The following is a 23,371-nucleotide window of genomic DNA, read 5'->3' as shown; positions in this document are numbered from 1 at the left end:
ACTGTATTTACAAAGGTGCACACTTGGGGCTGGCCATTTTGACTTGACTGGATCAAACCAATGAATGAAGTTCATGACGAGAGAGAAGTATAGAAGTTAAAAGGAGGAAAGGTGTCTTCTCCTTTTGCAGGTGGCAGCAGGGAAGACTTGACTTCTACTGGAGAACAGAAATAGCATTCTCTAGATAATGAGTGGTGACTGGAAAGGTTTGTGTGTTCTAAGTAGATACTATGGTGTTTTTTGTATATAGAGTGCTGAAAGGTTCTGACTTTATTTTTATTTTTAATTGGGGCATGGTTGCTTTGCAATGTTGTGTTTCTGCTGTACAACAAAGTGAATCAGCTACAGGTATACATCTATCCCCTCCCTCTTGGACCTCCCTCCCAACCCCTGCCCATCCCATCCCTCTAGTGAATGGCAGAAGTGTGGAGAAGAAGCCACGAAGGAGTTAATGGCCACAGTGAACCAGCTGCCATTAGTTTGGAAGGCAACTCTGTTGTTGTTGTATTTTAAGGAGGGGCCAACCTTGATTGAAATGAGGATCAGCAGGAAGAAATATCAATAACCTCAGACATGCAGATGACACCACCCTTATGGCAGAAAGTGAAGAGGAACTAAAAAGCCTCTTGATGAAAGTCAAAGAGGAGAGTGAAAAAGTTGGCTTAAAGCTCAACATTCAGAAAACGAAGATCATGGCATCTGGTCCCATCACTTCATGGGAAATAGATGGGGAAATACTGGAAACAGTGTCAGACTTTATTTTTGGGGGCTCCAAAATCACTGCAGATGGTGATTGTAGCCATGAAATTAAATGATGCTTACTCCTTGGAAGGAAAGTTATGACCAACCTAGACAGCATATTGAAAAGCAGAGACATTACTTTGCCAACAGTCAAGGGTATGGTTTTTCCAGTAGTCATGTATGGATGTGAGAGTTGGACTGTGAAGAAGGCAGAGAGCCGAAGAATTGATGCTTTTGAAGTGTGGTGTTGGAGAAGACTCTTGAGAGTCCCTTGGACTGCAAGGAGATCCAACCAGTCCATTCTGAAGGAGATCAGCCCTGGGATTTCTTTGGAAGGAATGATGCTAAAGCTGGAACTCCAGTACTTTGGCACCTCATGCAAAGAGTTGATTCATTGGAAAAGACTCTGACGCTGGGAGGGATTGGAGGCAGGAGGAGAAGGGGACGACCGAGGATGAGATGGCTGGATGGCATCACGGACTCGATGGACGTGAGTCTGAGTGAACTCCGGGAGCTGGTGATGGACAGGGAGGCCTGGCGTGCTGCGATTCATGGGGTCGCGAAGAGTCGGACACGGCTGAGCGACTGGACTGGACTGAAAGATCCAGACCTAGGTCTTTTGGTTTCAAGCAGTTAAATTTTAGGCAGCTCTTTTAAAGCATGAGCTGCACTAGGTCAAATATAAACACTGAACAAATATACACTCATTTTTCAAGAAATAGTCATGGAAGGGGCAACATTTTAGTCTCATCTCTAGGCTTTCCTCATGGCTCAGTCGGTAAAGAATCCGCCTGCCCATGCACGTGTCTCAGGTTTGATCCCTGGGTTCGGAAGATCCCCTGGAGAAGGAAATGGCAACCCACTCCAGTATTCTTGCCTGGAGAATCCCATGGACAGAGGAGCCTGGCAGGCTACAGACCATGGGATCGCAAGCGTTGGACACGACTTAGCAACTAAACCATCCAGTGAGACTAAATCTCACGACAGAGATTTGAGTAAGAAAGAATTGTTTTAGAAGTAATGAACATCAGTAATGTTCAGTGACCAGTAAAAACTATAATTTTTCAAAACTGGGAGCAAAGAATTTAGGAGAATGATATGCCAGACAATGGGGACTTGATCGGAATGAATTTGTGCTCAGATTTAAGATTAAAGCTCTTAAACTTCTAGAGGCAAGATGTTGTGAGCTTCCAGTCAGGTATATTGGAATACAATCCCCATCACTCCTTTCCATGGATGAGCCTTGGGATCTAGAAAAGGTTTCGAGTGCTCCACGGTTATAAAGTGGACCATGCAGTAGGAAGAAGGTGGAGGGTGAGTTCTGTCTGGGTTCAGCAGGGGGTCCGCTCTGTCAGCTGGAGTCCTTTCAGGAGCAGTACTGGGCACAGATGTAGGCTGGAGCCATGGAGAACTCAGGGACATGTGCGGGCTGGATGTTGAGCACACATGAACCTTCCCTGGGGACGCGGATCAATGAGGGAATGAGAGGAGCTCCCCTCGGTCAGGGCATCCTCTCCCAGTACTGCCTGCGGACACAGGCACAGGGCTCTCTGTTCTGGCTGTACCCCTCCCCACAATGGAGGGGCCAAGTAGGGTCCTGGAATTCCCTGGAAGGTGATCCCAAGGCTGCTTCCAGACGGTCTCAGGCCTCCTCCTCCTGAGGTCAGACTGTTGGGCGGTCTGCACACTTGGGGGGCTCAGGGAGACTGTCTTGGGGAGGGGAAACAGAGTTTGGAGGTGTGGCTGGGGAGACCATCCCCAGGGTCCACGGCCCCTTGCGGTGGAGACAGAGCCAAGTAATGCTGGCTGGCCAGGGGTAGGCTCCTCCTGCACCTCCAGCACTACCACACGCCCCTTCTAGCAGACCCAGAATTCTCGACTTGCACCTGACTTTCAGGTCATCATGAAAGCATATTTGTCCACCAGAGGCTAAAATATATCTACCAGCTTATTCGCATGATTTAGAACTTGCAAGTGGTTAGATATATAGTTTGTGGGCCTCTCTGCTGGTCCTCTTGCCTTGATTCTGAAGATGCCAAGGCCAGAATGTTCTCTTCTTTCAACCGATTCAAATTCTAGGCCCCTCAGGATGCCCCCTCAGGTCCAGGATCACCCAAGTTCTGCTTCCTTTTCAGGGGCTTGGAGCAACCCTGTACAACACAGGACCACCTGTGGCTTCCGAGCTTTGAAAATGTGGCCAGTGGGACTGGACTGAATTTCATTCGATTTTATCTCAATTCCAATTTTAAAAACCAAAGCAGTGTAATATTTTAAAAAATACTGAAGACATGTTAAAATGATAGATTTGGGATCTGTTGGGTTTAATAAAATGCGCTTTTTTCTTTTTACTTCAAAAAATGGTTACTAGAAAATGTTAAATCAACATGTGACTTTTATATTTCTGTTGGTGGCATTGACTTACCACTGGTAAATTCATTGGTCATGTTAGTTCTGCTCATTCATCTTTTATTAAAAAAAATTTAATGTCTTTATTTTTGGCTGTGCTGGGTCTTTGCTGTGGTCGGACTTTAGTTTCAGAGAGCGGGGGCTGCTTTCTAGCTGTGGTGCAACCTCGTTGTGGTGCTTGCTCATTGCGGTGGCTTCTCTTGTGGAACACGGGCTTGAGGGCACATGGGTTTCAGCAGTTGCTCCAGAGCTCCCCCAGGCTCCAGAGCGCAGGTTCTGTAGTTGTGGTGCATGGGCTTACTTGCCCTATGACACGTGGAATCTTCCCAGATCAGGGATCGAACCTGTGTCCCCTGCGTTGGTCGGTGAATTCTTTACCACTGTGCCACCAGGGAAGCCCTGCTCATTCCTTTTGATACTAGAATATAGACAACATTTCTCCTTTGTGTCTGTGGTGTCCAGCCTGTCTTCCTAATAAGACAGGGCCTCCTTGCTGTCCCTTGGAGAGCTCAACACAGAGCTGACCTGTACTGTTTAACAGCTGCTGCTCATTAAACTTGAACAAACATATCGAACATTCAGCACAGAAAAGGAATGGGTCGATCTTTTATACTCTAAATCAAACAGACCAATCATGTCTGACTCTGTGCGACCCCATGGACTGTAGCCCACCAGGCTCCTCTTGTCTATGGAATTTTCCAGGCAAGAATACTGGAGTGGGTTGCCGTTTCCTCCTCCAGAAGGGTTAGCTTGTTTCTCCCGAAATAAAAAGGACAATACAAACCTTTGAGCTTCATTAGTTCAGATCATCTGAGATGGCTTTGAGAATCAGTATGTGTAAAACAGCTATCTGAATCCTCTAAATAAAGGCCTTTCCCTACTTGGAATGAATGCAAAGATGATTTTGTCTCCACTTCTCCAGTACTGACTAGATGGGGACTGGCTTAGTTTTCAGAGGCTCTGCTGGGTGCCTCTCCACCTCTCTAGATCCCACTTGCTCATCTAGAAAACACAGGGTTATCATACCAAATAGACCCGAGGGCCTCTTCTGGCTCTGACAGCCTGTGGGACCCACCAAGGGATGTCCCCCATGGCACCACTCTGTTGGCTAACTTGCCCAACAGCTCCCTGCGCTCTGGTAGCACCTACTTTTCATGAAATCGGACCTACCTACCTATTTCTTTCGGGAGAACTCAAGGTAATGGCAGCAGCCTGCCCCAGACAGCATGAAGTTTCCAGGGAACTGGCCAACTGCCCAGGTTTCCTCAGAAAATTGGGGGAGCGTGGAGCCAGGCAATTGTTTTATACTGTGAGCTGCTGACTTCCTTCCTGTACCATGCTGGGACACAGGGAGTGCCACTTGTGTGCCTTGCAAGTTTTAAGATTTGCAGACGCCATCATATTTCAAGTTAAAAATTCTGAAATGCTACTGAAAAATAGCACACGAATAACCTTCAGCCAAGCTCAGTTTCAGATGTCTTTAGGAGAGCCTCATTTCTCAAAAAGTTGAAGTTCCGTTGTGAGATGCTTGCTGTATAGCAGAAATTAACACAATAGTGTAAATCAATGATATTTCAGTTTAAAAAAAGCTGTGAAACAATTCACCTCTTGGGTGACAAAAATGTCATCACACATAGTGTAAATGGTTTCCTTGACTTTTCCAGCACCACCACTGTGTGCCAGGCCCTGTGCTGGGGACTCTGGGATGTTAAAAAATGAGCATGACAAGGGACTTCCATGGGAATCCAGTGGTCAAGACTCTGCACTTTCAATACAGGAGGTGAGGGTTTGATCCCCGTCAGGGAACTAAGATCCCATATGCCTCACAGCCAAAAAATCAAAATGTAAAACAACAGAAGCAATATTGTAACAAATTCAATAAAGACTTTAAAAAAAAAAAAGTCCACATTAAAAAAAAAAAAAAGACAAGATCCCAGATTCACAATCCAGCCTGGGAAGATGTCCACGAATAGCTCTAAAAGAGAATTCAGGGAAGTAACTCTTCAAGAGACCCAGTGATGTTGTAGAAGACGATTCCTGAGAGCAAGGATGAAGGTACTCAAGAGTTGAACAATTCTACGGAATTTTTTTAAAAATAAAAATCCCTCAAGTGCATTAAAAGCAGACAAGGTTAGAAGAGATACTGAGGTCACTGGGCTGTCTTCCTAAGTGCAGGGCGTGTGTCTTACCTGTGATGTAAAAGTTCACGTTTCTTTCCACAGTCCCGACTTTATTGGTAGCCATGCAAGTGTAGATTCCAGAAATTCTAGCGTCAGCCACAACCAAGGTACTAGCCATCTGCAAAAGGAGAGGCAGTTTTAGCAACGGGACAGGGAATCCTCGGACACCCCCGAGATGCTTCTGAGGGGGACGTGATTCGGCCACCCCGTGGCCTCGACACAAATGGGACTGCACGCGTGCTGGTTACCAGGCTCTCTGCAGCCCAGAAAGGGTGGAAAAACAACAGGAAAACAGGTCCTCAGGAGACCGGGGGCTACAACATCCGACTTGTACGAGGGCTTCAGGCTTATTTACCTCGCGCTGCTGGCGTAACAATTACAGACCTGAAGCCCATATGCGGCACGGCACGTCCTATCCTAAGAGGTGGTCAGCGCCACGCTGGCCAGAGCGGAGCCTGGCCCTTCTCTTTTGTCTGGATAACTTGTGATCATGAACACGGCTTGCTAACAGGAGCCTTCCTCACACGGGCGTGTTAAGTGAGCAAGGACAGAGGAGAAAGTCTGGCTGAACCATTGCTTTTCTGAAACGTGATGCAGCCCCGACGCCGCAGGAGGAAGAGTGGACGCTTCCTAAGACCCCTGCACGTGTTTGTAAATTACTGGGTTGGCCAGAAGGTTCGTTTGGGTTTTTCTTGATGGTATAGAAAACCAAATGAAGTTTTTGGCCAGCCTAATACTTAATTTCTCAGTCTGTTCATTCCTATTCTAGAAAATGAAGATATAAGTGATGAATGCATACCACAATATCATTTCACTAGATTTTAGCGCTGCTGTTTGGTGAGTGTGCCCCTAAAGAAACATGAGTCAAAAATGGGTAAACTTGAAAGCACTTTCCAAACTGTGACATCGCAAAAAGTCATGCCTCAAAAAAAAAAAAGTAGTGAAACACCAACTTATATGGCTTAAGGATTTGCACTGCTGTCTTCAGGATAAAAACTAGTAGTATGAAATGCATTGTTGAGAATTTAAAAATTTAACCTGACCTTGCAAAAAAGTAAAGCATACTATACATGAAACAGTGAGACAGCTAGTAAGTTTTTCATATTTAAAATTACAAAAATGTTTGATCCAGTTACTTACTGATCACTGCAGCCTATCTCTAGGGCACAAAGGTCTGGTCACAGGCTCTGACACTGTAGACAGAGCTGGTGCTTTCAGACTAATGGGGTGTCCTGGCTGGAGTAAAATGATCCAGTCACTCACAGGCTAAAGGGATATAAAGGCTGGACTGTGACAGTAGACTTTTTTTCCTAATAATTAAAATATTATTGGAGTATAATTGCCTTACAATGTTGTATTAGTTTCTGCTGTACAGCAAAGTGAATTGACACTGGGCTTTCTAAGATGATAACACAAAGTCTACAAAGGGTCTTAACAATTTTACAAGTTGCTCAGCCACATGGTAGGCATTTTACCCGCGTTCTCAGATTCCTTCCAATAAAGTATGTCTGTCTCTCATCTACAGGTCAGGAAGACTAAAAACTACATTCCTAGTTTTTTTTAGCCAGCAGCTCTATTGCTCCAAATTCCTTGTAATTGTCACCGTGGTACAATCAATATTTCATGATGATTTCATGATCTGTTTGTTGGATCTGTTTAATTACATCTACTCATATGTCCTCTGTGTATTGTTGAGATTCTGGGAAATGAAAATGTTTGCAATTTGTGGCGTGCTCACTCAATTTAGCAGATGTGTATATACGTGCTAAGTCACTCAGCCATGTCCGACTCTTTGTGACCTTATAGACTGCAGTCTGCCAGGCTCCTCTGTCCGTGGGATTCTGCAGGCGAGAATACCGGAGTGGGTTGCCATGCCCTCCTCCAGGGGATCTTCCTGATAACTGATTATTTAAGGCACTGCCCAAATATTATAAGGGAGACAGAACACGACCTTTATTCTTAACTTGAAGGACTACTTGAAGGTAACAGAGAGGAATGTCGCTACTTGAAGATCAAGTATGTATATTATACTATTCTCTCTTTCACAGAGAAACACTCGCATGAAGGCAAATAACCAGTGGAGAGAGAATGAGAGCTCAAATGCCTCTTTCTCTATTTGATTATCATTCTAAGAGGTGGGACATAAAAATATTCTGGATAGCGATTTCTTTACAGTTGTTGCACCCACCACTTCAGAGTCACAGAGGAAAAAGCAGCTGGAAGAGGAGCTTGTAGATGAGAGGTGGGAGGATCAGAGAGATAACTGAGTAAGAGTCTGATTGCCATAATCTTCTTGGGAGACGTGTTCACGTGCTTGGGGCAGAGGCAGATGAACAGGCTCAGAGCCCTCACAGCCCCTCTGCTATTTGTCTCTCGGCTCGAGCACGGACTTCCTGGTGAAGTTAGGGCTCCAGTGTTGATCCGAATGGGCCTCAATAGAACCTTGTTTAGATCTCAGATGTATTGCTGGTCCATAAATAAGTGAACACCTCATTGCTGTTTGGCTAGAACCTTTGAAATTATGAACAGCGATTACCTGAATCTGAAAGTTGCATTCGGGTTTCTATTAAAATTACTCTGATTTCGCTGAACTCAGGCCAGCTGAGAACCTGGAGTTCATGGCGAGGGCACGCATCAGTTCAGAGGTGTGCACCTGCCCCGTTTAAGGCCTGAGCGGGAACCTGTGGATAGCTGTGGCCATTTTACAAGCCTCCCAGTAGCTCAGAACTTCTATATAACCAGAGCACAAAACTGAGGTCCATAGAAGGGAAATGAATGAATTCAGGTCACACCAGATACCCTAGAGATAAGGGGTGCATTTGAGTCTCTCACTTTGCCTGAATGACCTCTTCCAAAACAGACTCCTCACCCACAGTCAAGCCTGCCCCAGAACGCACCTCTCCCAAGTGCCTATGAAAATTGATCTAGAGAATGACATCGATGGAGTTTACATTATTTCTTTGTTTCTGGGTAGCTTTATGTAGCCCTTGCCGTGTGCCAGACAGTGTGGGAAGCATTTACCTTATTTAACCCTCCCTGTAGCTTAAGGACATGGGTGTATTACCTGATCTTCAGAAGGGGCAACTGAGCTTACAGAGGTCAAGCGATTTGCTCAAATTATGCCTGGGTATGTCAGACTCCCGTGCTTAAGCTCTTAATCTACACAAAACCACTTGTTGGCCTAAAACTCTTTAAATTTCACAGCACAGATCTGGTGGTAGAGTTCTGTCTACTCTTTGAATTGGGTTTCCCCTGGAAAATACCTCCTTTAATGAGCAGATATGGGTCCCTACAAGCTCAATACTACTCGGCACAGAAATACTAGTTTCTTTTAGCATTTTATACAAGTTGCAAGCTATCTTTCCAATGGATAAAGTGTTATATGGTTTGAAAATATGATTTATAATGGACAAATTATAAGAAAAATATACTCATTTATTTTAAAATATTTACTTATTTGGCTGTATGGGTCTTAGTCGCGGCACATGGAATCTTAGTTACAAACGATCTAGTTTCCCTGACCAGGGATCAAACCTGGACCCCCTGTATTGGGAGAAAATTTTAAAATAAGATACAACTTACATCATGTGAGTAACTTTATTCAAAATTATCTGATTTCTTGATGACCTATTTTTCTAGAGTACATTTTTAAAGTTGTACATTAGCAAATATCAACTTTGTAGTTAAAAAGAGGAAGTATTTCAAACTCAAGAATTTGAGTCATAGCATCTATTTGAAATGATCGTATTTCATAAGGTACACCAAAAGAAATTCTCAAGGCTGTCTGCTTGCCTTTGTTCTAGAATTAGTTTCCATTTGTCACAGCTTTTTGAGTTCTGAACCCACACTTTGCCTCTATTTGCTCTTGGAGGACCACAGGATTAAGATATTAGAAACATGCTCTTAAAGTCCATTCTCTGGATTCTTCTGTGTGACCCAGGAACACCGCTGAAGATTGTCGTCAGGCTCTGTCCATTTGGAATTTATTCATACACTTTCCTTCCTTCCCTTCTGCTAAGTATTAGTGATTCACTACTTCAATGCGTTTGAACCTCACGGAACAGAATGGATGGGATGATGTGTAATTCAGTCTAATTTCCAGCACTTGCTTAAAAAAAAAAATCTATATATGGAACAGTGATTTTAATCTTGGGATGTTTCTAATACAGTTTCCTTTGAAGTGTTTCAGAGAGAAATAAAAGCAGATATGTAAAGGTCAGGGAAGAATCTAAAATTATCCTAGGATGGCACATCTGAGCCAACTGATGGGAGAATAGGGCGTGAGAATTAGACAAAGCTGGGGAGTGTGTAGGGGGTGGAGCCCACACTGCGGTTCTGAGATGAGGCATTCAGGCTTCCGTCATGGACGTGTCTCCTACAGCATACACATTTCTCAATGAAATCTCAAAATGATTTCAATGGAAATGTTGCTAAGACATTAAGTTGTCACAATCCTCCAGCCTCACAGAATCAATGCTGTAAAACGCATTTCCTGTCTGTCTTCCCCTAACACCAGGTTCCTTCTACTTCCTGCTCCAACTCTACAAACCAACAGTCTAGCAACTCTGGGGAAACAATACCAAAGCTCCTCGTGTGCCATTAGCAGCTCCAATTGATGACTCACTTTTCATAAATCTGGGCCAAAACTTGGCCATAAGGAGACTGAATTTTATTGTCTTGTGCACCCTTCCTTGGGTTAAACAAAACAAAAAACACAACAGAAAGGGGAAAAAAAGCAAGTCCTTGAAATCTGGCAGGTGCTCGAATAGGACCTCATTCACTGATGGCTGAAGCGGGGTACTGGACACGCTGACTACATGACTGTGGGGAAACGTATTGGTGTGTTCTAAGCTGGGACTTTCATTTGCTTTCTTAACATGTACAGAAAAGAAAGGCAGTTTTATTTGTAAAGGAAAGACTATGCAAAGAATTCTGAGACAGCAAAACTTCCATCTGTCATCTGAAAGGTTGATGTTTTTCACAGACACACAAGGATACATCAATAGACACTAAAAGCCAATTAAGAAATTCTTCTAAAGGTTAAGATGTGAAATTAATAACTCCCTTAAAATCTAATGTGTTACTGTTACAAATGGGATGTGTGTGGGTTTTGTGCGTGTGTATACTTTGTTAAGAAGGAGTATAAAAGTTTTTTTCAATGCAAACTATTTTAACAAATAGTCTTCATTTGGGCTTCCCAGGTGGTGCTAGTGGTAAAGAACCCACCTGACAATGTGGGAGATGTAAGAGACACGGGTTCAATCCCTGGGTCAGGAAGATCCCCTAGAGGAGGGCATGGTACCCCACTCCAGTATTCTCGCTTGGAGAATCCCATGGATAGAGGAGGCTGGTGGGCTACAGTCCATGGGGTTGCACAGAGCTGGACATGACTGAGCAACTTAGCAGCAATAGCAGTCTTCATTTGTGGTAGTTGTTTAGCTGCTAAGTCATGTTCGGCCATTTCTTCCTCTGGGGGTCTTTCTGACCCAGGGATTGAGCCAGGATCTCCTGCAATGGCAGGTGGGTTCCTTAACGATGTGCCACCTGCAAAGCCCAATAGTCTTGACAGCATATGTTCAGTATCTGGGGGATTGCATTAGGCCACATATGACAATCATTTGATAATGGGCAAATGAGATAGGTCAGAGGTTAGGAGCTCTGTTTTTTCCTGGAGGGGAGAACTCAGGTTCAGAGAGCTGAACTGATTTGCAGTGGGTTATATATAATAGAAAGAGCTGAGCTTAACCACGAATCCTGCCCCCAGGTTGGATGACTCCAGAGCCAACTGTGTCTGGTGGTCTCTGTTTAAAGGCTCAGTATAACTACACTCCTTTGGACTGCAAGGAGATCAAACCAGTCAATACTAAAGGAAATCAGTCCTGAATATTCATTGGAAGGACTGATGCTGAAGCTCCAATACTTTGGCCACCTGATGCAAAGAGCTGACTCACTGGAAAAGACCCTGATCAAAGACTGAAGGCAGGAGGAGAAGGGGACGACAGAGGAGGAGATGGTTGGATGGCATCCCCAACTTGATGGACATGAGTTTGAGCAAGCTACGGGAGCTGGTGATGGACAGAGAAGCCTGGCGTGCTGCAGTCCATGGGGCTGTAGAGTTGGACACCACTGTGCGACTGAACGGAACTGACAATCACAGAATTATGAGACAATGCATTTGTTTAGAGCACACAAGGAAGAAATCAGGGAAGACTACCTCACCCAGATTTTGCTCCTCCACCTGCATTCCTTTTCACAGACATTCGGTATGGAGGCAAGTGGATACTTCATGGTTTCAGCCTAATCAGAAACCTGACCTAGCTTTTTCATTTTCTATTTTCTATCATATATATTTTGTGGATAGAATACCAAAACCAGACGAGAAGTTCCTTTGAAATTAAGATCGTAATTCACGCTTTAATATCCAGTGGTTCACAGTACAAGCACCTGATAGGGTCAAGAAAAGGCAAAATGATTTGACACTGTCAATGGCATCTTGGAATTTTCTAGCACTTTGTGACAACTAACTTGCTTTCCATTCCGAGGCAATTTCCTGTTTAAAAAAAGTAGTGTCACTTGAGTTAAACTTTCCAGTTTACAGAATTTCCTCTTTTCTAAGAATTTCATTACATGGCTCTGTCATCAATCGCTACACATCATGGAATGTTTTAAACTACAGTTCATTTGTATTCAAGAAAAAGACGTGTAAAGCACCTACAGCTACTGCAGTGGTTAGAAAAACTCTTCCTGAGTCCTTGACAAGTGATTGCGGATGTTATTGTGTGAGCCATCAGCATCTTAACAAATTTCTGTATTGGTTTAATTGTCAGAGTCCTGGGTCTTGGCAAAGGAAGACTTTGGTTTGAGTTTCTCATAAGCTACTATTATGCTGTGACTTTGAGTTAATCATCTTATCACCTCAGTTTTTCTTATCTTTAATGGAGATAACCACTTGGACCTGCCAAAGAGTGATATTGACATGAACATATGTCAAAAAGTTTTCCGTAATGAAGAACTCGGATGTTATCTGTTATTTTGAAGTCCTGCAGGGACAATGATGCCATCTACTTTGTTGCTTTGAAATGCAAAGAATATAGCTGAATAGATAGCAGTAGCATGTATAATTGCTTTACATATATTTCTAGTCTTTTGACAACAGCCTTTCTGACCGGTGTGAGGTGATAAATATCTCACAGTGGTTTTGACTTGCATTTCTTAGGTCAGGATATCTGATTCACTGTGAGTTTGTATATCCCAACTAAGGCTTTGCCAGTGCAGAAAAGGAGGGGAAAAACAAGATATTTTGTGAAAGGGAAACATTCCATCTTAGCCTAAAGTTTGGTAGTAGCTTTTGCTTACTGACATCCCATTTCAGTTATGTCAGAGACTCTCCATGTTGGCTAAGCCAGCATCTCTCAGGGAACTTTTGTGCATCCTGGGCTCCATGCTGAAGATTCACATGGAATAGTAATTGGTGGAGCAGTATAATATACTACGAACAAAGCTAGTGGAGGTGATGGGATTCCAGTGGAGCTGTTTCAAATCCTGTGAGATGATGATGCTGTGAAAGTGCTGCACTCAATATGCCAGCAAATTTGGAAAACTCAGCAGTGGCCACAGGACTGGAAAAGGGCAGTTTTCATTCCAATCCCAAAGAAAGGCAATGCCCAAGAATGCTCAAACTACCGCACAATTGCACTCATCTCACACGCTAGTAAAGTAATGCTCAAAATTCTCCAAGCCAGGCTTCAGCAATACATGAACTTCCAGATGTTCAAGCTGGATTTAGAAAAGGCAGAGGAACCAGAGATCAAATTGCCAACATCTGCTGGATCATGGAAAAAGCAAGAGAGTTCCAGAAAAACATCTATTTCTGCTTTATTGACTATGCCAAAGCCTTTGACTGTGTGGATCACAATAAACTGGAAAATTCTGAAAGAGATGGGAATACCAGACCACCTCACCTGCCTCTTGAGAAACCTATATGCAGGTCAGGAAGCAACAGTTAGAACTGGACATGGAACAACAGACTGCTTCCAAATAGGAAAAGGAGTATGTCAAGGCTGTATACTGTCACCCTGCTTATTTAACTTATATGCAGAGTACATCATGAGAAACGCTGGGCTGGAGGAAGCACAAGCTGGAATCAAGACTGCCAGAAGAAATATCAATAACCTCAGATATGGAGATGACACCACCCTAAGTGAAGAGGAACTAAAAAGCCTCTTGATGAAAGTGAAAGAGGAGAGTGAAAAAGTTGGCTTAAAGCTCAACATTCAGAAAACGAAGATCATGGCATCTGGTCCCATCACTTCATGGGAAATAGATGGGTAAACAGTGGAAACAGTGTCAGACTTTATTTTGGGGGGCTCCAAAATCACTGCAGATGGTGACTGTAGTCATGAAATTAAAAGATGCTTACTCCTTGGAAGAAAAGTTATGACCAACCTAGACAGCATATTCAAAAGCAGAGACATTACTTAGCCAACAAAGGTCCGTTTAGTCAAGGCTACGGTTTTTCCAGTGGTCATGTATGGATGTGAGAGTTGGACTGTGAAGAAAGCTGAATGCCGAAGAACTGATGTTTTTGAACTGTGGTGCTGGAGAAGACTCTTGAGAGTCCCTTGGACTGCAAGGAGATCCAACCAATCCATTCTATAGGAGATCAGTCTTGGGTGTTCTTTGGAAGGAATGATGCTAAAGCTGAAACTCCAGTACTTTGGCCACTTCATGTGAAGAGCTAACTCATTGGAAAAGACTCTGATGTTGGGAGGGATCGGGGGCAGGAGGAGAAGGGGACGACAGAGGATGAGATGGCTGGATGGCATCACCGACTCGATGGACATGGGTTTGAGTGAACTCTGGGAGTTTGTGATGGACAGGGAGGCCTGGCGTGCTGCAGTTCATGGGGTCACAGAGAGTCGGACACGACTGAGCAACTGCACTGAACTGATGTGTATTATATAGTGGAAGAATAGACTACTGTGCAGCCAGGGTCCAGAACTGTGGATGGGGGCCAGTCTCATGTTCAAGAGGAATCAGGACAAGGACTTGTTTCTCGGTGACTGGTGGTCATTTGGGGGGATGCATCAGTTTGAGTGACCTCAGTGCATCTCTCCATGAAGACATACTGCCTTTCTTCTCTCAGAATTTTTGTGTGAGCATTTGAATTCCTTCTGACCCTAATAAACCCATAACTAGGAAATGAGTGTGTGCTTTTAGAATAAATATCCCCACACTTATTCTGGTAAACAGTACCTTATTCTTTCCTTCTATCACTGCCGTGCGCTGAGTGAGGCTCTCAATTCTGTTTCCTACAGTGCTGTCAGGATCCAGGATAAAGGCCTCTTCATTAGTGGAGCAAGAGTCATACCTGTTTTTTAAAAAAAGGAAGTCATCACTATATTGCTTTGCAGCATGGTCCAGCCCATGGTGGCTGGTGATGGGAAAACCATTAAGCCCTCAGATAATAAAATCACACATTTTCTTATTTTCCTTAGATTCCAACCCCATCCCCACCAGCATCCATCCTCAAAACTTAAAATAGCAGACAGATTTTGCCTTATCTCCAAAAAAAAAAAAAAAGACCACCAATGTGTCTTCATACAAGCTTCCTGTTCTAAATGTTAAATACTAAATAAAAATGCATAAGTTCAACAGTCTAATATCTAGATTTTAATTAGTTCCTAGTGGCGAAAACATGCAAACGCAGGAGAAAAAAGTTATGTTAATGAATGGAAACCTTTAGGAAATAACAGCATTTCACATCTATAAAAGGCTGGCATTTAATGAGAATATTCCGTTATACAGCTAATTTTTTCCAGGGCTAATTAAGTGTATATGGAAACACACATCATGGAGCAGTTATTAATTTCAGTCTATCTCTTTTCAAGTTTGGGAGTATCATGGCAAGTTCTTTAACCTCTCAGGCAGGCCTCAAGCGTTTAATTATAAAATACGTGTGTTAAAGATTTTTAAGATCTTTTTGGCTTCTAAAAGCACATGAAATCTCTCTCTCACTACTTAAACTAGCTGGTGGAGTATACGCTCAATCTCTCAGTCGTGTCCTGCTCTTTGCGACCCCGTGGACTGTAGCCCGCCAGGCCCCTTGTCCATGGGATTCTCCAGGCAAGAATATTGGAGTGAGTTGCCATTTCCTTCTCCAGGGGATCTTCCTGACCCAGGGATCCAACCCACATCTCGAGTCTTCTGCACTGGCAGGTGGATTCTTTACCACTGTGCCTCCTGGGAAGCCCAGCTAGTAGAGTCCCAGGTAGTTTGATGAGACTCCAGCCTTCACCTGAAAGCAAGCATGTTCTTTCAAACACCGTATAATCAGTAGGCTCCTTTCAGTTTACCGTCCAAATCACCAGTGTAAATATCTACTATTTATTATGCCTCTTGTCTCTACTGCATTATCTCTGTGATGTCTCTTCCACTAATTTAAGGTTTTGTTTGTTTTCCTTTCTCTAGTTGCTGTAGGAGTAAGGTTAGGTTGTTTGTGATTTTTCTTGCTTTCCTGAGGTAAGACTGTATTGCTGTAAACTTTCCTCTTAGAACCGCTTTTGCTCCATCCCACTGGTTTTGGACCATGGTGTTTTCGTTGTCACTTGGATCATTTAGTATGTTTCATGTATTGTAGGTTCTCCATGAATAAAAAAATCCAAACAACCAAAAAAGACCCTTATGTCCACTCTGACCGAGTGCAGTAGCGTTTCAACCTGCCTATCCCCAAGCCAACACCTACGGAGTCGCTGCCAGACCAGACCCCTGAGCACTTTGGGTTTTAGTGGGATCTTCGTTGCTTCAACAGCTGTACTGCAGAAAGCCCAGGTTTCCATAACTGACAACCAAGGCCACCCAAAGTCCACTCCCTACCTGCCTTTCTGATCTTACCCCTGCAGACACCCTCCTCCTGGGCAAACTGCGGTTTGGTTCAGCTCCTTCAAAGAATACCTGAGTCCTCTACTTGCCCTGACTTCCCCTAGCTCTATGACCACTTTCTCCTCTGAAAAATAAGAATACAATGATATCTGCCCCATTAATCTCATGGGATCATACAAACGTTAAAAGACTTAAACTACTTGGGGAGGTTTTGTCAATGAAAGCCACCTAGAAAACCTGGGAACTAATCTTCCTGTCTCGTGGTGTACACACCTGACTCCTTCATCTTCACTCACCAGTTACCAGGGCCTCGACGCCCCCTCAGCACCCACAGCCCGGTCTCCTCTAAGCTCAAGACCAGAACCCCTGGGTGAGCCTGAGGATGGACCACCTTACTTGGTGCCGTGACTTCAATCTGCACGTCCTGCCCAGAGCCCAGCACGGCACTGCCCTGTCTGATGAGTGCAGGTGCTAAGTGGACACTGCAGGTGATCTGCTTTCTACCACTTATGACAAAATGAACACCATCTCCTTTATAGTAGCCTTTTGAGATTTAAATATGGATTTTTATTGGGGACATGATGCAAATATACAAAGAGCTATTTTCTGTGCCTCTAAATGAATGAATGAATGAATGAATGAATAAATAAATAATCTGTAGGCTCCTGAGGTGTGTTTCTCTGCCAGCCTGGGGAGCTTAGGAGCCGAGTGTGGGTCGGAACTGGCGTGAGTGCCTGCAGCCCCCGCGCCACCTTGGCTGCTTCCTGGTGGACTTGTGAATTGACGCTGTTCATTTCTCCATCCCTCTCCTGAATGCTGTCTTTCCTCCTATCTCCCAGCCTAATGAGTGAGGCAAGGAAGTGGTTCTTCTTATGATTACTTGCACTGTGAACTTTCCAGGGAAACAAGTCAGATTCCTTTCTTCTGGCTTCGAATCTGCGGTGAGCAGACTCTGTACATGGATTGGGCAGATTCAGGATATTCTCAAACCAGGAGGGAGTGTAAAGCCCCGTTTCCAGAAAGAATGAGTGGTTGGTTTTGAGTCATTGCTGCCCTTGGCTACTTATGTGAGAAGAACGAGGATGAAATTAGTGAGAGCAAGGGTGAGAGAGAAGGAACTGTGATGAAAAAGTTCTGTGATTATTCCTCTCTGGTGCTGGAGGTGAGAAAGGACTCTTAGTATGTGAAACTGGTGTGTCTTCCGGGGTGGTCTCCTCTCCTGGGGGGCATGCACCCCTTAATGCCGCCCCCCCCCCCCCATCCCCCAAAGCATTCATCACTTTCTAAGTGCATTCAGTGCTTCAGGCAGCTGCAAGGGACATGGACCGCCTCCATGTGACTGCCCTGTCTCCATAGTTACACCAGGGTCACGCATGTAACTGGCGCCCCACAAGCCTCTGTAAACATACAGCATGAGGCACTGATGTGTGGCTTGTACTAAGAGTTTTTGTTGGTTTTAAGTGTTTACTATCTCCAATCATACAGATGAGTAGAGCCATAGTGTCAGTATAATAACCCCCCATACACCCATCACCCACCCTTAATAATTATCCAAGTTTGCCACAGCTGTTTCATTTGTCCCCTTATTTCTTTTTATTTTTCCTTTTGAGAGATATTGTAAAGTGAATCCCAGACAGCATGTCATGTGAGCCCCACATATTTTAGTGCCTGTCTAAAAATTATGCACCTTTCCCAATATAACAACAACGCTATGATCCTATCTAATAGAATTAGCCATAATTCCATGGTGTTGTTTGTACCAGGCCCAAGTATCAGATTTCTCCAAATGTTTTTCAAATGACTGTTTTTATAGTTAGAGTATAAGATTTACAATAAAAGAGAATTCATAAGGACTGACTATTCCTTAAGGAACTTCTGCGACTTTAAAAACCGTTTTGTTTTGGCGTATAGCTGATTCACAATGTCGTGACAGTTTCAGGTGGATAGGGAAGGGATTCAGTCATACCCACTCTCCCCTGAGCTCCGCTCCCATCCAGGCTCCCACATGACATTGAGCAGAGTTCCATGTGCTATACACTAGGTCCTTGCTGCTTATCCATTTTAAATATAGCTGTGTGTACATGCCCATCCCAGATTCCCTAACTGTCCCTTCCCCCATCCTTCCCCCCAGCAATCATATTTGTTCTCTAAGTCTGTGACTCTGTATCTGTTTTGTAAATACATTCATTTGTATCATTTCTGTGATTTTTGAGTAACTATTCCTTATTATCAGGTAAAATAAATGAACATTTTAACTTATTGACTAGCGGAGGAAACTGGACCAAAGAAAATTGTATGCTTTCTCCTTTACTTGAAATACACTAATGATAAAGTGTCAAAGCCATATATCATTTTGCCCTGTTTTTTATAACATGTTTACCTTGAACTACTGTTTGCTCTCAGATCTTTCACATACACAGGGTACATATATGGGTTTATATAATGTGTGTGTGTGTAACATGGATATGGGGGGTTGTCATGTATATGCCTGTACTGGACATGTGTGTATGTACTTGACACTGTGACATTGAAGAGCTGAAGTTCTCTTGCATCTGAGAGAGAAACTTATGATTTCATTCTTTTCTCCTCAAAGAAGTAAAGAAGATAAAGGAGGCCTTAGAGGTCTTAATTTCATACTCTCGGTCATCGGGAAATGTAAAGAAATACATTAGGGTAAAGCAAGAGGAGGCATTTCCCCAAAGGAAGCACAATCAGCTGCAGGGGCTCACTGGGGCTGCCAGGCTCCTCCCCACCCACCCACCCTCCCTCCACCCCACCCACCCCACCCCTCTAGGACAGCGCCCGTCAGCACAGGCCCTGGCATGGAAATGACAGGCTAGACTTGCTGCAAGGTCCTCCAGATGAAAAAAGGGCATATTCTGTGGCTATTTTCCATAGTGGGGACTGTGATTTTTTCCTCTTTGTCACTGGAACCTTAAAAATAGAATGTCTTTCTGAGGCTGACTGTGTAACACAGCACTTGAAACAAGAGGTCGGGGGGAGGAGGGGTCTGCCTGAGCCTTAAGAATACATCAAGCTCTTAAGGAAGTAGATTGTGCCATGTTTGAAGATGCAAAGATAATCGCTGTGCTGGGAACCGTCTTGAGGGGGGAGGAAGCCGAACAACAAGAGGAAAGCGGCGTTCGCTCCTGATTTCGCACAGGAAGCCCTCCGCACCTCCTGCCAAAGGGAGATAAGAAAGCTCCCAGGCACATTCTGGACAAGGCCACCGTTATCAGCTCCAGCTCCACGCTGTCCTCCCCGAGCCCCAAGCCCCCTGTCCCTTTCCTAATGAGCTTCAGGACTCCGACCTCTATTTGCATACAGCATGCCAAGTACAATAGCGTGGAGGTATTTATAACCATCCACAGGAAAAAAAAAATTTCCGGGGTAAGAGTGTACTCCATGTCGATTGCCCTGGAGCTGAAACAAATTAGTTTTGGACTAGAGACTGATGTAAATAAATTAAAAGAAAGCAGCCAATTATGGATCCAACACATGGAGCAGGGACCTTCCATGGGGCACGTCCGTCTCTCTGCCTCCCAAGGAGGAGATGTCGGTAGGGCTCTCTGGTCTGGTCTAAGTGACCAGGCGGCTTTGCTTGACACAGAGTAGGGAAACACCACCTACACCTATGCAGATGACCTTACTGACCTACATGCTCTGGGTTTGTTCCTGTGGTGCTGACAGATTCTCCTTGTGGCGACCTAAGACAGAAGCCACCTTTCTCACAGAGAAAGGCAAAGCCAACAATGGGATCCAACCTGCAATACTGGCAATTTTGACTGCTGGTCCCTACAGGCACACTATGGGCTGGTATAATTACCACAGATCCTATGCAGTATCACAGTCTACTCCAATAAGGATTATATTTTCTACACGCTAAGTAATCTCTACTGTGCTAAGTGATTCATATACACTATTGCATTGATCTCCACAACATCCTGAAAAGTAGGAACTCTTATCCCCCCATTGAATGGATGAGGAAATTGAGGATTAAGGATAAGTAAATTACCCACTAAATTACCTACTAAAGAGCTAGTAGGGCTTCCCAGGTGGCGCTAGTGGGAAAGAACCAGGCTGCCAATGCAGGAGACGTAGGATTCACTTTCTATCCCTGGGCTGGGAAGATCCCCTGGAGAAGGGCATGGCAACCCACTCCAGTATTCTTGCCTGGAGAATCCCATGAACAGAGGAGCCTGGTGGGTACAGTCCATAAGGTCGCAAAGAGGCAGACATGACTGAAGCAACTTAGCATGCATGCACAAAAAGCTAGCAAGCGGCAGAGGCAGACTTTGTACTCGGTTCCTACTCCAGAATCGGCACGTTTAACCTGTGTGCCACGTGTAACAACCTGTGTGCCACATGTAACATGTCCATGTTCTATCATCATCTAAAAAGAAACTATTATACTTCAGCGTTTCTTTGTATCCCGGGAGGAAAGACTTCTCAAATAATCACTACACATATACCATAACTGTGTTGGGGACTGGATGTCTTTTATGTTTTTTTTAGCCCTTTTGGTATTAATAACCCAGTCAACTGCTTTTCCCAAGATTTGACAAACAGCTCTCATGATACACAGCTGAAATGTACTGCGTGCCCACTGTGCCTGTGGTCTGCAGTGACAGTCTACATTCCATTAGGCACCCCCTGATTTCTGACCTCAGGTCTGTTCACCTTTACAGATCCATCACAAGAAATACAGTGCAGCCTGTGCACCTGCTTATGCTCACCTGTGCTTTCCCTAAGGTGCTGGCTTTGAACAGTCCTGATGGTCAGACTTTCTGCAGTCTTCCTGCCTTTCTTTCCCCTCCCCCACCCCCACCACAAATGCAGAGCTGGCTCTTTCTCTAAAGGATGGGTTATTGCATCTGGTGGAATCAGAGGGGACAGATGAGCTTTAGCCCACTGAGGGTTAGTGTCTGTGTTTTCGACTCTGAAGAACCAGGTGAGGTGGTTCAGCCCTCCGTTCAGCCCTTTGAGAAACTGCTCGTTCTAGGGCCATTATGTGCCTGTAATGGTACCTAAGACTTCTATAGTTACCTAAACAGTCTCATTTTGTAAATGATTTCTAGCAAACTTAATCACCACCCCAGTACTAGAAGGTCTACTCTACAGCCTGACTCTTTCTTAAGATAGTTGGTTTTCGTTGTTATCTTTTGAGGATCCCCTTTCACCCTGTGATAAATGACATTAAGCTGACCTTTCTTTCAAAAATCTCTGTTCTGCTAAGTCGGGCTCTTGATTGGGCTGAAGGGAACTAGTTTCTAGTGGGCTGCTGTTATTGTACCAGATCTGAGGCAGCCTTTGCACACATTTAAGCTGAACTAACTCTAGCGGTCACCAGTGAAGTGGGTGTTACAATCTCCATTTCACGATTCCCTTTACCAATAAATAAGACAACTGAGAGGAAAATCCAATGTCTTGCTCAGATTCATAGAGAAAGTGGCAGACAAATCTGGAGTTAGAACGCAGATATTCCTAACTCTTTCCACCACACCAGAACTCAGTCCCTCCCAGGAGATGAATTCTGCTCCCAAGGGAATCCCCGCCCGCCCCCCACCCCCACCAAACTTTACCACCATGCTTCAGAGTCGTGTTAGGAAACTCTGGGGGTCCTCTGAGGCCAACTGGTACAAAGTCAGATACCCCGAGAAGCGGAATTTTAGCTTTCAGAAGGGAGATGTAGCCCCGAGTCCTTTGGTGAGGGGTGGGGAAGAAGCAGAGGAATAGTTTATAATTACAGTTTTTAGTTGGTTAGTTTTCACCATTAAAATGCTAAAATTATAGGAAATCTTGGCCTTCTGCTGGCTGGTGAAGTTCATCATTAGAAAAACTCTTGCAGCAATAGGAAGACCCCACTTTCATGGCAATCTTTTTGTTCCCCTTGGTAACTTAAAACTGTTGTCTGCATGAGTCCTAAATACGTTCTGGGATGAAGCTAGTTTTTTATTAGGAATGCCAGTACACTTATGGCAGGCAACTGGTTTAGAAGGGACCTCTGGGGTGGGCTAGGGGATACACGGTGGTGAGCTGAGCACCCCAACATCCGGTGGCTGCCTTATCTGAACCTGAGCCATGCCTAGGAAGATGGTCTATATTAATGTACAATGAAAGCACCTTTAATTTGGGAGTGAATAGGGCTCTAAAAGCTCTGCAGAGTCCCAAGATGCAGGTTAATCTCTCTCCCTTTCATTCTCTTCTGGATGATGGAAGCTGAAGGCTTCTTGGGCAAAGTCTGTGTCTTTGTTTCGGGTCTGACCGCCCATGCTCACTGTGATTAGAATCTGTTTGTGAAGAACAGTAAACCATTTCAAGTGAGGAAACAAAGGAGGGCAGTAGTAAAGAGCAAATCGAGGCTGTAAAATGTCTTTTTAAAAAGTGGAAAGGGGGAAAAAAAAAAAAGGACCACCTGGATCTCCGCCAAAGGACAGGACCAGGGGCGGCTCCCCATCGCCACCCGCCCTCCTACAGAAGGGCCTCGTGTAAACTTCCCTGCGCTGCTGCGGGTGTTGTGTCAAACAGTGGTGCGCGTGTGTCTGAGCCATCAGATTAACAGAATCTGCAAACACTATCTTTTCCCCTTCTCTCACATTCTCTTAAAACAAATAAAACAATACAGAGGAGAGGATGCCGGCAGAAGGCGGGCGGCGGAGCGCAGGCAGGAGTGTTTAGACAGAACGGTTCCTGCTCCTTCTGCTCCAGGAAAAGGGCCTGGGCCTCCGTGCTGGTCACAGGGTCAGGCTGGGGGGATTCTGGGGCAGGGGCAGAGGCGGGCGTCGGGGGGCCTTTCTGACTCGGCCAGAGGACCTTGTGCCACCCTGGAGCCCACAGTGAAAACTACTTCTTGTCTGAACGGCATGGGGAGGGGAGCAGAGAAGGCTTTTTGGGGACTGGAGCCTGGGGTTGGTGTCCGGGATGATGGCGGGGGGTGTCCAGGGAGCTGGCCAGCTCTGCTGAGATAAGAGCTTTTCCATGAGTGTCTTGGCCCGCAGCGCTTCCTGCTCTCGAGGCCCCACGGTCCATTCACACTCGGAGCAAGGCCTGTCCTCCCAGCCTCTGCCTTCCTTCCTCCTCTTGCCCCAGCTCGCCTCCACCGAGGGGCCCCCAGGACGACCCCCCAGCCCCCGGCTCCCAACTCTGGCTGTGACTCTCTCTCT

At 44.8% G+C, this 23,371-nt stretch overlaps 1 protein-coding gene across 2 annotated transcripts in view; it reads right to left on the bottom strand.

Annotated features, from left to right (window-relative positions):
• FLT1 (fms related receptor tyrosine kinase 1) overlaps positions 1 to 23,371 on the bottom strand; it is a 207,153-nt gene that overhangs the window by 90,843 nt on the left and 92,939 nt on the right. For both annotated transcript variants that reach the window (XM_052649905.1, XM_052649906.1), the window contains 2 exons: positions 14,583 to 14,697; positions 5,337 to 5,445 (listed from right to left, as the gene is read on the bottom strand). In XM_052649905.1, the coding sequence (XP_052505865.1) occupies positions 5,337 to 5,445; positions 14,583 to 14,697 (224 nt within the window). The remainder of the gene's footprint in view (positions 1 to 5,336; positions 5,446 to 14,582; positions 14,698 to 23,371) is intronic.

This window comes from Budorcas taxicolor, chromosome 12, assembly GCF_023091745.1.
Source record: "Budorcas taxicolor isolate Tak-1 chromosome 12, Takin1.1, whole genome shotgun sequence".
In the NCBI taxonomy this organism is placed as follows: Eukaryota; Metazoa; Chordata; class Mammalia; order Artiodactyla; family Bovidae; genus Budorcas; species Budorcas taxicolor.
Note: the sequence above shows the minus strand (reverse complement) of the source record. Positions and strands in the feature narration are given on the sequence as shown.